Raw genomic sequence first — 13606 nt, forward strand, 5'->3', positions numbered from 1 at the left:
TAACTTTTTCATTGACTCCATAGAGTCTCTAGGTATTGTCTTGTCCAGGGGAAGTCCTCCCGGGCTACTCAAGACATGGCAATACTTGTGGTGGCTGAGCTCTTGGGTGAAGAGATTTGTGCTTCTCCAGTTCCCTTGCACATAATTTGAAGGTGTGCTGCAATTTGACCCTGTACCAACCAATGGGGTATGCCCCATGTCAGTCAAAAGCACAAGCAACTTGTCTTTTGAAACTCTTGCTGTGTGCTCTCTCTCTCTCTCTCTCTCTCTCTCTCTCTGTGTGTGTGTGTGCGCGTGTGTGTCCCCATCTGTCCCCTGGCTGCCCTTCCCCTGAGAGCTACACCCTGGATACCTGTTAGCCGTCCACTAGCTACAAAAATATGGAAAACAAATAAGTATGTACTGGAGACAAAACAGCAAAATAACAGGTTGAACAGCTGCTCGGGTTATGACTCATTCAGCACTTGCTCAGTGCACCAGGAGGAGAAAGATCTGAGCTCCAGCCTCTGAGTGGTGAGTTATGGAGCCTCCCAACATACCTCCACACAGCAACATGTGTAGAAGACAAAGTAGGACTATAGCAAGGAGGCAGGACTGGCAGCCCAGATTGGTGCGGTATGTGTGTATGAATGAATAAATGAATGATAAACCTAAGGAGGCAGGAGGGAGAGGAAGGAAGAAGATGGGCATTTTCTTTTGTCCATGATAGGTGAGATGGTATTAGATGTAGGAGATATGTAATCAAAAACTTGGGATCCAATAAAGGATGATCTTGCTTTGCCTAAAATGTGACATCTCTGACAGATGTGTGGCCAGCCTTTTCTAGAAACATTACAGGAGGTTCCTCAGCCCCTGGAGGCATTTTGTTTCAGTGCTGAACTGCTTGTGTTTGGGAGTATTGCCTTATTAAGGGTATAGGAAGAGGCCCTGCTAGATCAGGCCAAAGGCCCATCTAGTTTAGCATCGTGTTCTCGCAGTGGCTGACCAGATACCAGGCCAGGACCTGAATGCAACAGTACACTCCTCCTGTATTCCCAGTAGCCACATTGGAGGTAAGATAGCAGTTATCACTAACAGCCACTGATATCATCATTCTCTGTGAATTTGTCTAAACTTACCAAGCTGCACCACTTTGACACTTTGTTTACAATTTGTTGCCCCAGCCCTCTTTCCTCACAGTTCAGTGTTGCGCTTTACTACTCACTGATTCCGTTCAAAGAGGCCTAAGGTAAAGGTAAAGGGACCCCTGACCATTAGGTCCAGTCGTGGCCAACTCTGGGGTTGCAGCGCTCATCTCGCTTTACTGGCCGAGGGAGCCGGCGTACAGCTTCCGGGTCATGTGGCCAGCATGACTAAGCCGCTTCTGGCGAACCAGAGCAGCGCACAGAAACGCCGTTTACCTTCCCGCCGGAGGGGTACCTATTTATCTACTTGCACTTGGACGTGCTTTCGGACTGCTAGATTGGCAGGAGCAGGGACCGAGCAATGGGAGCTCACCCCATCGCAGGGATTTGAACCGCCGACTTTCTGATCAGCAAGTCCTAGGCTCTGTGGTTTAACCCACAGCGCCACCCGCGTCCTCGAAGGGGCCTACTCCCATGTAAATGTGTGTAAGATTGCAGCCTCCAGCATCTTTTAATTAAACTATTAATGTTTTAATTTATTACCTGTCCTTCACCCTAAGGTCTCAGGGTGGGTTACAAAGATCAAAACACAATGCATAGTGTTGGTGCTGTCCTTTAAAGCCCTAAACAGCCTCGGCCCAGTATACCTGAAGGAAGGTCTCCACCCCCATCATTCAGCCCGGACACTGAGGTCCAGTGTCAAGGGCCTTCTGGCGGTTCCCTCCCTGCGAGAAGTGAGGTTACAGGGAAGCAGACAGAGGGCCTTCTCGGTAGTGGTGCCTGCCCTGTGGAACACCCTCCCATCAGATGTCAAGGAAATAAACAAGTACCTGACTTTTAGAAAACATCTGAAGGCTGCCCTGTTTAGGGAAGTTTTTAATGTTTGATGTTTTATCATGTTTTTAGTATTATGTTGGGAGCTGTGCAGAGTGGCTGGGGAAACCCAGCCAGATGGGCAGGGTATAAATAATTAAAAATTATTATTATTAAAATACAACATTAAAAGTGGTTTAAAACAACTTGGTCACACCTCAGGTGGCAAAGGCCAGAGTAAAGAGGTGTGTGTTCATCATTAGCTGAAAGTTAGAGTGAAGGAAAGGCATGCCACAACTTAGGGGCTGCCACAGAGAAGGCCTTCCCCAGGGCCACGGCCACCCTGAGCTGAGCGTAGCAGAACTACCAAGAGGGTCCTCTCTGACAATATGAACACTGGCAGGGTTTGTAGGGAAGGAGGCAGTCCAGTCTCAGAAAAACTCGCCATTGTCTTTTCCGAAAACCAAGCAATGCTTTAGACTCCCTTAGTGGACTTGCCTCTGAGATGCGGCACCTTTCAAATATGTAATGCATTTGTTAAGCTGTGGACCAGAGTCTACTTCCTCAGATGTGTAGACGTTATCCTGAGTTGCCAGATATATTATAATTATATGAATAGGCAGTGAAGTCAGAGGGATATGAAATGCAGACTCTGAAAATTGCGTAGAAGTAAATAATGGAAACTATATGCCTAGCAGTGTTGACAACACTGGGCCACAGGTTCCCCATCCCTGACAGAAATGTCAGAACCGTTTTTCAGCCCTCTGTCATCTCTCCCCTTAGATCCCATTGTGCAAATCTGGAACCAACACCGCAGGTTTGTTTTGCACTGGGAAAAGATGGCCTTCAGTTTCTCGACTTTGCTATCTCTTCGAACCCAAACAGTGAGCTGTTCTCCTGCCTGAATCTTGCCTTGAATCAACTGAGCCTAGAGCCCCAGTGCATAAGAAACAAGGCCCGGCTTACCATTGCTGCTGACCGCAAGCTGTTAGAGTGGATTTTTGGGAAGGGTGACTGTGAGATCACCGTCTTCTACATCCAAGGCAAAGCCCAATATCATGTCTTTGTAGCCACATGGGAGCAGTACCTGGCCTGCCTCTGCTCCCAGCCCCAGCCAGTAAGCCTGAGCAGTCTTCTTACCACCCGTAGCAAGCTGTGTTGCTGGAGTTCATCTAAGAAGGCCCCATCCTTGGCTTGCTTTGACAAAGCAGTGGAGTGTTTTGCCGTGGAGCCTAGCTCCATCAAGGAAGATGCCCAGATGCTGGTGGAATGTGATGGCTGGGCAGTGGAATTTATCTCTGGCCAAGGTCTCAGTGAGATCTGTGTCTTCTCAAACAATGGCGTGGCTGACTATAACATCAATGAGAAGAGTGAGACGTTCCTAGAGCGCCTCCGAGCAGGGATTGTCCAGCTGAACTTGGAGAACTTAAGGAAGGCAAGGGATGTGATGGAGTCAGCAGGGGGCAAGAAGTGTTTTGGCGTAGCTTTGTCCAAGTTACAGCAGGAGCCCTGGTGTGTCCAGAACAATGCCAAGATGGTGGTTATTATGGGCAGCGAAGAAAGGATCGGGTTGAGCTCTGGGAAAGGAGAGAACCAGATTGCGGTGACCATCTCTGGAAAGGGATCTGCTATGAAGTGTCTACAAGGGGGTGGTGGGAGCTGGTAGCCAAGATGCTGAAAAAGATTCACTGAAGCCTGCCCTGTGGAACACCCTCCCACCAGATGTCAAGGAAATACAACAACTACAGTGGTACCCCGGGTTACATACGCTTCAGGTTACATACGCTTCAGGTTACAGACACTGCTAACCCAGAAATAGTGCTTCAGGTTAAGAACTTTGCTTCAGGATGAGAACAGAAATCGTGCTCCAGCGGCATGGCGGCAGCAGGAGGCCCCATTAGCTAAAATGGTGCTTCAGGTTAAGAACAGTTTCAGGTTAAGAACGGATCTCCGGAACAAATTAAGTACTAAACCCAAGGTACCACTGTACAGTGTACGCTCGGGTTGTGAACGTGATCCATGCAGGATGCACGTTCGTAACCCACAGCAGCGCGTCTGTGCACTGGCGGGTCGCGATTTAGCGCTTCTGTGCGTGTGCGACCCCCAAAACCCGGAATTAACCCGTTCGTACTTCCAGGTTTCTAAAAAATGCAACCTGAAGCTTCTGTAACCCGAGGTATGACTGTATCTAACTTTTAGAAGACACCTGAAGGCAGCCCTGTTTAGGGAAGTTTTTAATGTCTGATGTTTTAGTGTGTTTTTAGTGTTCTGTTGGGAGCCGCCCAATGGCTGGAGAAACCCAACCAGATGGGTGGGGTATAAATAATAAAATTATTAATATTAATTTTGTCTCCCAAAACAGATGCCAACAACAGAAATATTACTACTCCTAATACTAATGATAAATAATAGAGGTAAATATGAGGATTTATGTAACACTTTTCAGGCTTCAAAGCGCTACAATTATCACACTAGTCCTCCCAGCAGCATTGCCTGTCTGGCGCCCGCCAGATGTTTTGAACTACAACTCCCATCAGCCCCGGGCTGCCTCAAATGAACTGGAAAGTAGAGGAGACGACTCCATAGTACAGTGAGAAACCTAGCGACAAGCTATGGGACTGTTCCGGAGGGCTATTTACTTTCTGGTCCTACCTCGCGGTTTCCTAGCCGGACTCCAATAGGCTGAGCACCAAGTACTGGCACGCGCGCGCGCGCGTGGACCACTTCGCTTTGGGCGGCTTCCTGAAGCCACATCCGCCCTCATCGGTGCATTCCCTTTCCGCCTCCCCTTCCGCCATGGATCAACGCAGACTGGGAGGAATCCCTTCGTGCGCGAAACCTTGCAGTTGTCGGAGGGGTGTTTAGGTAATTATGATGGAGGGGGGGTGTGAGAGCGGGTCTCGCGTGAAGACAGGTTGCTGGGGGGAAATCACGGAATGGTAGAGTTGGAAGGGGATCCCCAAGGGTCATCTAGTCCAACCCGCGCAAGGCAGGACTCTCAGCTAGATCATGGCCATCCAACCTCTGCTTAAAAACCCTCAAGGAAAGGACAGTGAGGTGGGGAGAGGGGCTGCTGCCCTCAGGTCCTGATTGTGGGCTTCTCCCCATGGGGACATTTTGCTGGACGCCACGCTGGAATAGATGGACCTGATCCCGCAGGGCTCTTAAAGGTAAAGGGACCCCTGACCCTTAGGTCCAGTCATGGCCGACTCTGGGGTTGCGGCACTCATCTCCCTTTACTGGCCGAGGGAGCCGGCGTACAGCTTCCGGGTCATGTGGCCAGCAGGACTAAGCCACTTCTGGTGAACCAGAGCAGCGCACGGAAACGCCGTTTACCTTCCCGCCGGAGCGGTACCTATTTATCTACTTGCACTTTGACATGCTTTAGAACTGCTAGGTTGGCAGGAGCAGAGATGGGGATTCAAACCGCCGACCTTCTGATCGGCAAGTCTTAGGCTTTAAAAAGATCCCCCACCAGCAATAGGTAATGTTTGCCTCTCTATAAGCCACCTGGCTTTCCCAGCTTTCCCAAAGGAGTGGAAGATTTCTGGATGCCAACAGGTAAGGTGTTGCGGAGATGTGAAGTGGCTACAAAAAAACTGTTTCGTTTCCCTAACACTCTGTGTGTGTTTGTGAGTGAGTGCGCTCACACATTAATAATAATAATAATAATAATAATAATAATAATAATAATAATAATAATTTTTATTTATACCCCGCCCTCCCCAGCCAAGGCCGGGCTCAGGGCGGCTAACAAGCAATAATAAAAACAAGTTGAATGAATACAACTTAAAAACAAGATTAAAATACAACATTAAAATATCAAAACATTAAAATATTAAAATGCAGCCTCATCACAGGAGGAGAAAGGAAAAAGAAAAAAGAAAGAGGGAGAGGGAATCAAATTGGCTCCAAGCCAAAGGCCAGGTGGAACAACTCTGCCTTACAGGCCCTGCAGAAAGAAATCAGATCCCGCAGGGCCCTGGTCTCATGAGACAGAGCGTTCCACCAGGCCGGAGCCAGTGTTGAAAAGGCTCTCGCTCTCTCGTTAAAGCTATTTACATTAGGTAAATAGATAGTATCAGGTGTCAAACACAAGGATAATGAGCTAGGTCTTTGGTATAAAACCGGGGTTCCCAACGTGGGGCACACGCCCCACAGGAGGGCAATTTGATTTTTAAGGTGGGCAATTTGAGAATGAGTTATTAACAATTTGTTTGCATTTTGCATTTCTTATGGTTCTAGGGGCCTCATATACAGTATATAAATATATATTGTGACATACATTCATTTTTCATTTCTTTTTTTTTTATTCGTATACTGTCTTTCTATCTTACAATACTCAGGCGGTTTACAAGCTGAAAAAACAAAAAATGTACAACTTATAACAATCTAATGCAATACAAAAATGTGATAATAAAACAAGACTTTAAAATAAGCAACCTACATCAAAAAGTAACATTCGACAATTATTAGAATAGTACAAAATAATAATATCAACATATAAAAGTTAAACAGAAATCCACTCAACAGTTACAATAAATAATTTCTAAACTTCTAATTTCTAATACACAAGCAATGTGGATGCCATGTTCTTTGGAAGCTTGTTTAGACCAAGTTAATGGCCTTTTCGGCTTCCTCCACATGTGCAGGAGTTCTTTTTTTTTTAATAATAAGAATTATATGTTACGGGGATGGTATCAAGATTTTAGAGACGCTTAGGTGGGGAATCACTGATATAAGACAAAGGTCATACAGCTAAGCTGAGCAAAGCAGAGATGGAGGTGTGTGGTCAGAACCTAGGCGGAGGGCGCTGGGTACTGATCCTGCATCTCCCCCCACAGCGTCACGCCCTTTCCACCACATGCCCGCTCCCATGGCATCAAGGTACCAGCGTCGCCTGTGGCGCTACGTCGATTCCAGCCGCCGCCGCAAACTGCGCAGGCTCCTGCAACACCACGGGGAAGCCTTGGACCTGGGTGAGGCGACCGGGCGCAAGCTCCGAACGCCCCTTCACCGGTGTTGTGCCCGGCAAGACCACAAAACTGCCATCCTCTTGCTGAAGCATGGAGCGGACCCCTCCGTTCCGGACCAGCGTGGGGACACAGCTCTGCATGTGGCTGCCCGACAGGTGGCCCGCAAGGGAGGCACAGGTGAGGCACGGCCTTCAAATAGATCCTTGGTCAGGTTACGGACATGCTAAGTCCTTTGCACATGGGGCTCTGTCGTTGTCTGCTGTGGGTGGAGGAGATGGAATATGGAAGGATGGGGGTGGAAGGGCTCTGTATGGTTTTCCAGGCCAACTCCCTCACAGGGCAGGAAATTTACTGCCACAGCATCCCTGATTGGTTGGATAATAGCGTCCCTGATAGATAGAACTACGGCATCTTTGGCAGGCAGTAAAATATTAATCAGCCTTATAAAACTTATAACACTTAAAAGGTAGAGGTAAAGGGACCCCTGACCATTAGGTCCAGTCGTGGCCGACTCTGGGGTTGTGGCGCTCATCTCGCTTTACTGGCCGAGGGAGCCAGCGTACGGCTTCCAGGTGATGTGGCCAGCATAACTAAGCCACTTCTGGAGAACCAGAGCAGCGCACGGAAATGCCATTTACCTTCCCGCTGGAGCGGTACCTATTTATCTACTTGCACTTTGACGTGCTTTCGAACTGCTAGGTTGGCAGGAGCAGGGACCGAGCAATGGGAGCTCACCCCGTTGCGGGGATTCAAACCGCCGACCTTCTGATCAGCAAGTCTTAGGCTCTGTGGTTTAACCCACAGCGCCACCCACCCACCCACAATAAACAACACCCACACAAGTTAAAACCTTGCTGTGAGGATAAAATGGGGAGGAGAACCGTGTACTCCACCTTGAGCTATTTGTGGAAAGGTGGACTATAAAATTTATGTCTTTATTTCTTTATCTATATATACATGGGTGTAGCCAAAGGGGGGGCAGGGAGAGGCATCTGCCCCCCAATCAATAAAAATACATAGCTAACTAAGGTTCCCCACCACCACAAAAGGCCTGTTCCCCCACAAAAATCCTGGCTACACCTATGTACAGTGGTACCTTTGGATGCGAACGGGATCCGTTCTGGAGCCCCGTTCGCATCCTGAAGCGAATGCAACCCGCGTCTGTGCATGTGTAGGTCTCTGCTTCCGTGCATGCGCGTGACATCATTTTGAGCATCTGCACATGCGCAGAGCGCAACCCAAAAACACTCAACCTGAAGCATATTTAACCCGAGGTATGAATATATTAAAAAAGGCCTGGATTTCCTGTTAGCAGCACATATTGTAGCCATTAGAGGGCACTGGAGAGAGAGTTTGCCTGATGCTGTTAGGTCGGTTGCCATTCATTAATCTCGGGTTTTTTTGTTCTTACCTTTCCCCCAGTCTACGAAGACCTGTTTTCGCCCTTGCGAAACCGTTGCCCCTCTGCGATGAGCATCAGGAACAGAGATGGGAAGACGCCAGGAGAACTCCTGAGGGAGGAGGAAGATAAATGGGTACCGGCGTGGGTCCGTGGGGGAAGGATAAGGTTGGGTTTCAGGTGCTTGCTGACCAGACTGCATGCTGATACCTTCCTTAACTTTTTTTGCAGTGCTCTCAGGAGGCGTCTGAGGAAGACAAGGCAGAGGGTGACGCAGAGAGGGAATGGCGCCGCAAACTCCTCGGCGAATGGGAGGACGAGTTTCAGGAGATGGGCTGGCAATACGAAGGTGAAGCTCAGCCTCGCAGAGTCAAAAGTTCTGTGAGAGCCAGTGTAGTGGTTAGAGTGTTGAGCTAGGCCCCGGGAGACCTGGGTTCAAATCCACCACCCCTCAGTTTAACCTACCCTGCGGAGCTGCTGTAAGGATTAAACGCGGAGGGGGAGAGCCATATGCCTCCTTCAGCTGCTTGCAGGACAGGTGGGATATAGATTTTATTTATTATTATTATTTGCACTAGGTTTGTCCTGCTTATTTTTTAGTCCCAGAGCAAAGTAATAAAAATAAACATAGGCCTGAACAAAAATTCATCATCATCATAAACTTTATTGCACTAGCCAAACATAGAAACCATTAATAATAATAATAATAATAATAATAATAATAATAATAATAATAGTAGTAATAGTAGTAGTAATTTATTTTATTTATTCCCCCACCCTCCCCGGCCAGAGCTGGGCTCAGGGCAGCTAACACCAGTAAAATTACAGTAAAAACATAGTAGGGAAAAAACCAATTTAAAATACAGCTTAAAATGCAATTTAAAATGCAGCCTCGTTTTAAAAGTAGCCCATAGATCAAAACCATAAGGGGCGGGAAACATAAGGGTCAGACTGAGTCCAAACCAAAGGCCAGGCGGAACAGTTCTGTCTTGCAGGCCCTATCCACAAGCACAATTTAAAGGCCGTAGAATATTAATCAGCTTCAGCCAAAGTTGTGTTATGGTATCTTCCGATCACTTCCATAATTGCCATTTTGTCTGAGAATTGTCATCCTAGAAATTTAAATAAGTCCTCTTCCTCCTCCTTGGTTCACACAGCTGTTATGAGGAATCCGATGATGTGTCTGGCCAACTGCCGTCCGAGTGCCATGTTCAGCTGGGTGTATAACGGGTGAGACGATCCTTTAAGTTGTATTCTCAAATTCCTCTTCCCTTTTCGCCCTTCCCAGAGGATTTCTACACCGCTGGCCCAGACACGGAAACCTACGAGGACTGGGCTGACCGCATCGCTCGCGAATACAGGCAGAGGCGTAGCCGGGACAACGAATGCCTTCGCCAGAGGCCTAAAGCGGAACCGCAGAAACCTCCGCCTAAGTTGGGAAACCTCCGTGAGGAGGAACACCTGCTCTACCAAAAGCGGGCCCGAGCCAAGGAAAAGGAACTGAGGGAAGCCAAGAAGCTGCGCTACGAGGAAGGCTGCAGCCGGGTCTTCTCCGCCGACGGTTCGCGCCTTTTGAGATACGTGGACATTCCCTGGCCGTGCCCGGCTGGGACGCCAGAGGAGATGGCCAGCGTGGCGCTCCACGGCATGGAGCCCTCCGACCAAGCTGCTTACCGGCGCTTCCTGCGGCGCCAGCAGGCCCTCTGGCACCCAGACAAGTTTGCCCAACGCTGCGGTGCGCGCTTGGCAGAACAGGATCGCCGCCGGATATTGGACACTGTCACGGCGCTGTCCCAAGCGTTCAACCAGCTAGCAGAAGCTTGCAAATAACTCTCTTTCTCTCTCTGTCCTTGGCTGTCTGTGAATAAAGGGTGTTTTTTTTTTGCCTTTCTCAAGAGGACGGAATCGTGCTGGATTATGTTACGGGGAAAAGGGCTTCTTGCCCTTTACAAGATGTAAAATGAAGTGGTTTCTCTGCGAGCCTCTTGGGGGTCTTTCCAGAGAAGTACAGAGATGAGTGGTTCTGTTGGGCCTTTTCTGTCTTGAAAGCAACCCCCTTTGGAGACCAAAGCTAGTTAAGAATTTAAGAATTTGCTTAAACCAGCCTTTGCCCGCTTGGCACCCTCTGGATGTTTTGGAGTTGTAGTCCAGAACATCTGGAGGGTGTCAGGTTGGCAAAGGCTGGTTTTCGATACATTTTCATGCCCTCTTTGTTCCTTTTGAGGGTTAATAATGTCAGTTTATGGATTTGTCATAGCAAATAGAACCCTACAAACTAAAAAAAAAAAAATGTTGAAAGCAGCCAAAACAACAGTACAGACACACACAAGTGTGTGTTCTGCTTGTGTGCGGCGCTGGGATATAATTCTAATTCAGACCCAGAAATGGCAGGAGCGCTAGGGAGTCCTTGTTACTTGTGAGGAAACCCTTCCCAAAGCCTGAATAGAATGTCATTGAGGGCGGCGGAAGCCCCTAAGAGACCGGAGGCACAGCGGGGCCTTGTTTATGCTGCTCATCCTCTCCAGAGCTTCAATTCTAGTTATTGATATTTTAGGATACAGTATTTTGGGACGGGGGTGGCGCTGTGGGTTAAACCACAGAGCCCAGGACTTGCTGATCAGGAGGTTGGCGGTTCAAATCCCCACGACAGGGTGAGCTCCCGTTGCTCAGTCCCTGCTCCTGCCAACCTAGCAGTTTGAAAGCACGTCAAAGTGCAAGTAGATAAATAGGTACTGCTCCGGCAGGAAGGTAAACGGCGTTTCCGTGTGCTGCTCTGGTTCGCCAGAAGCGGCTTAGTCATGCTGGCCACATGACCCGGAAGCTGTACACCGGCTCCCTCGGCCAGTAAAGCGAGATGAGCGCTGCAACCCCAGAGTCGGCTACGACTGGACCTAATGGTCAGGGGTCCCTTTACCTTTACCTATTTTGGGTATGGATTGCAGAGAGAGAGAACAGCAGAGAAGGTGTTTAAAGGGGGTTTAGAGAGCGCTCCCCACTTCACGAGATTTCACTTAAGCACACGTGGGCCCAGAACATAACCCCCTGCATAACTGGGGAGTCGCCTTTATCACACTCACAGCTGTACCAGTCACCATTGCATTTCCATCCTAAAACGCTCACATTAGTGTTTAAAGCCCTAAGTGACTCAGGGCCCCAAATATATGAAAGGGTGCCTCCATCCATACAGACCATCTCAAGATACGCAGAGGAAGGCCTCTTGGTAGTTTCGCCGCCTGCAGAAGTTCAGGGTGGGTGGGTGGCCCAGGACAGGGCCTTCTCTGTAGCAGCCCCCAAGTGGTGGAATTCCCTTCCCACCGAGGTGTGTCCAGCACCTTCATTACGCAGTGTTCATTGCATGCTGGAAGACACATTTCCCTCCTGCCTTTGATAGCTAAGAGGCTAGGGTTGCCATACACCTGGATTTTCCCGAAAATAAAGGTAAAAAGGTAAAGGACCCCCGGACAATTAAGTCCAGTTAAAGGTGACTATAGGGTTGCGACACTCATCTCGCTTTTCAGGTCGAGGGAGCTGGCGTTTGTCCACAGACAGCTTTCTGGGTCATGTGGCCAGCATGACTAAGCCTCCACTGGTGCACGGAGCACCGTGACGAGTACCAGAGCGCTTGGAAATGCTGTTTACCTTCCCGCCGCAGCAGTACCTATTTATCTACTTGCACTGGTGTGCTTTCGAACTGCTAGGTTGGCAGGAGCTGGGACAGAGCAAAGGAAGCTCACCCCGTCACGGGGATTCGAACCGTAGACCTTCCGATCAGCAACCCCAAGAGGCTCTCTGGTTTAGACCACAGCGCCACCCGCATCCCTTTTCCTGGAAATAGCCTGGATTTGGTCATCTAAAACAGCGTCCAGGCGGAAAATCGTTGAAATGTCCAAGAAAATCTGGGCTTATGGTAACCCATGTCGGCAGCGTTGAATTTGGTGAAATTCATTAAAAATAGATTTTACAAAAACAGTTCAACAACTATGCCAAAAAAAGGTGTCTGGATCTTCACTTTTTTGATACGGCAACCCTATAAGAGGCATATTTTTATTTTATTTTTTATTAGTTTTCCAAATTTTAACAAATCCATCCAAATTATTTAAATTTAATACATTTCCCAATCCCGTTGCAAACATATGTTCGTTACATTCCTGATGTTACCGCTTCATTCTTCTTTAATTATATTTTTAGAACCCACTCTAATCTTTTGACCGTAATTAACTTATGGTCTGTGTGTGTGGTTTGGGAGCTGCACGGTCAGGGAAAAACAATGCTGTCCAGGGTTGTAAAGACTGCAGAGAGAATAATTGGGTGCACTCTTCCCACCTTGGATCAAATTTATGCTTCCAGGTGTTATAAGAAAGCTGCAGAGTGCACCCCGGAAAAGATCTCTTTCAGCTTCTGCCTTCTGGAAGAAGGTACAGTGGTACCTCGGGTTACATACGCTTCAGGTTGCAGACTCTGCTAACCCAGAAATATTACCTCAGGTTAAGAACTTAACCTCAGGATGAGAACAGAAATCGTGCTCCGGCAGCGGGAGGCCCCATTAGCTAAAGTGGTGCTTCAGGTTAAGAACAGTTTCAGGTTAAGAACGGACCTCCGGAACGAATTAAGTTCTTAACCCGAGGTACCACTGTATAGGGTTATAAAGACTAGGACTAGCCGCCTGAGAAACAGTTTTTATCCAAATGCGATTTTGCTTTTAAATGCAGTGTAAGGTAGTCTCTATGGGAGTATATCGTATTTAATTATGGGGTATCAGAGTTTTTAGAGGGTTAACCAGGCTGGGATAGCTGGGATAGCAGGCTTGTTGGTTTTTGAATGTCTAATGTAGATTTTTTCAATTTCGTTGTTCTGTATGGGAATGTGCAGCTTGACATCTTTCAGATAAAGAAAACAGGACTTCCCCCAGCCCTCAGATTTCAGAGCTGGGAGAGTATCTCATCAGCAAAGTTTCCATAGCCGAAAAGCGCTCTCCCCAGTTTCTGATGGGGGTGCCTGGAAAAGATGCTAATCTGAATAACTGGGCAGACTCATGGGGGAGAATCGGTCCTTTGGAGACATGAGTCATTTAGTCTAGCATCCTGTTCTCACAGGGGCCAACGAGACGTCTGTGGAAAATGCTCAAGCAGGACCCGAGTTCAAGAGCACCCTCCCTTCCTGTGGCTTCCAGAACATACCAAGGTCTTAAGCAGCAGAGAGCAGGGATAACAACAACAACAACAACAACAACAACAACAACAACAATAATAATAATAATTTTTATTTATACCCCGCCTTCCCCAGCCAGAGCTCAG

At 48.1% G+C, this 13606-nt stretch overlaps 1 protein-coding gene across 1 annotated transcript; it reads left to right on the top strand.

Annotated features, from left to right (window-relative positions):
* The first annotated feature begins 4699 nt into the window (after positions 1 to 4699).
* NFKBIL1 (NFKB inhibitor like 1) lies at positions 4700 to 10177 on the top strand. The gene is made up of 5 exons (XM_053379388.1): positions 4700 to 4802; positions 6782 to 7090; positions 8336 to 8448; positions 8544 to 8661; positions 9601 to 10177. The coding sequence occupies exons 2-5, from the start codon at positions 6802 to 6804 to the stop codon at positions 10140 to 10142; spliced, it is 1062 nt and encodes a 353-aa protein (XP_053235363.1). The 5' UTR covers positions 4700 to 4802; positions 6782 to 6801; the 3' UTR covers positions 10143 to 10177.
* The last annotated feature ends 3429 nt before the right edge of the window (positions 10178 to 13606 follow it).

The sequence above is a fragment of the Podarcis raffonei genome, chromosome 2 (genome assembly GCF_027172205.1).
Source record: "Podarcis raffonei isolate rPodRaf1 chromosome 2, rPodRaf1.pri, whole genome shotgun sequence".
Taxonomy (NCBI): domain Eukaryota; kingdom Metazoa; phylum Chordata; class Lepidosauria; order Squamata; family Lacertidae; genus Podarcis; species Podarcis raffonei.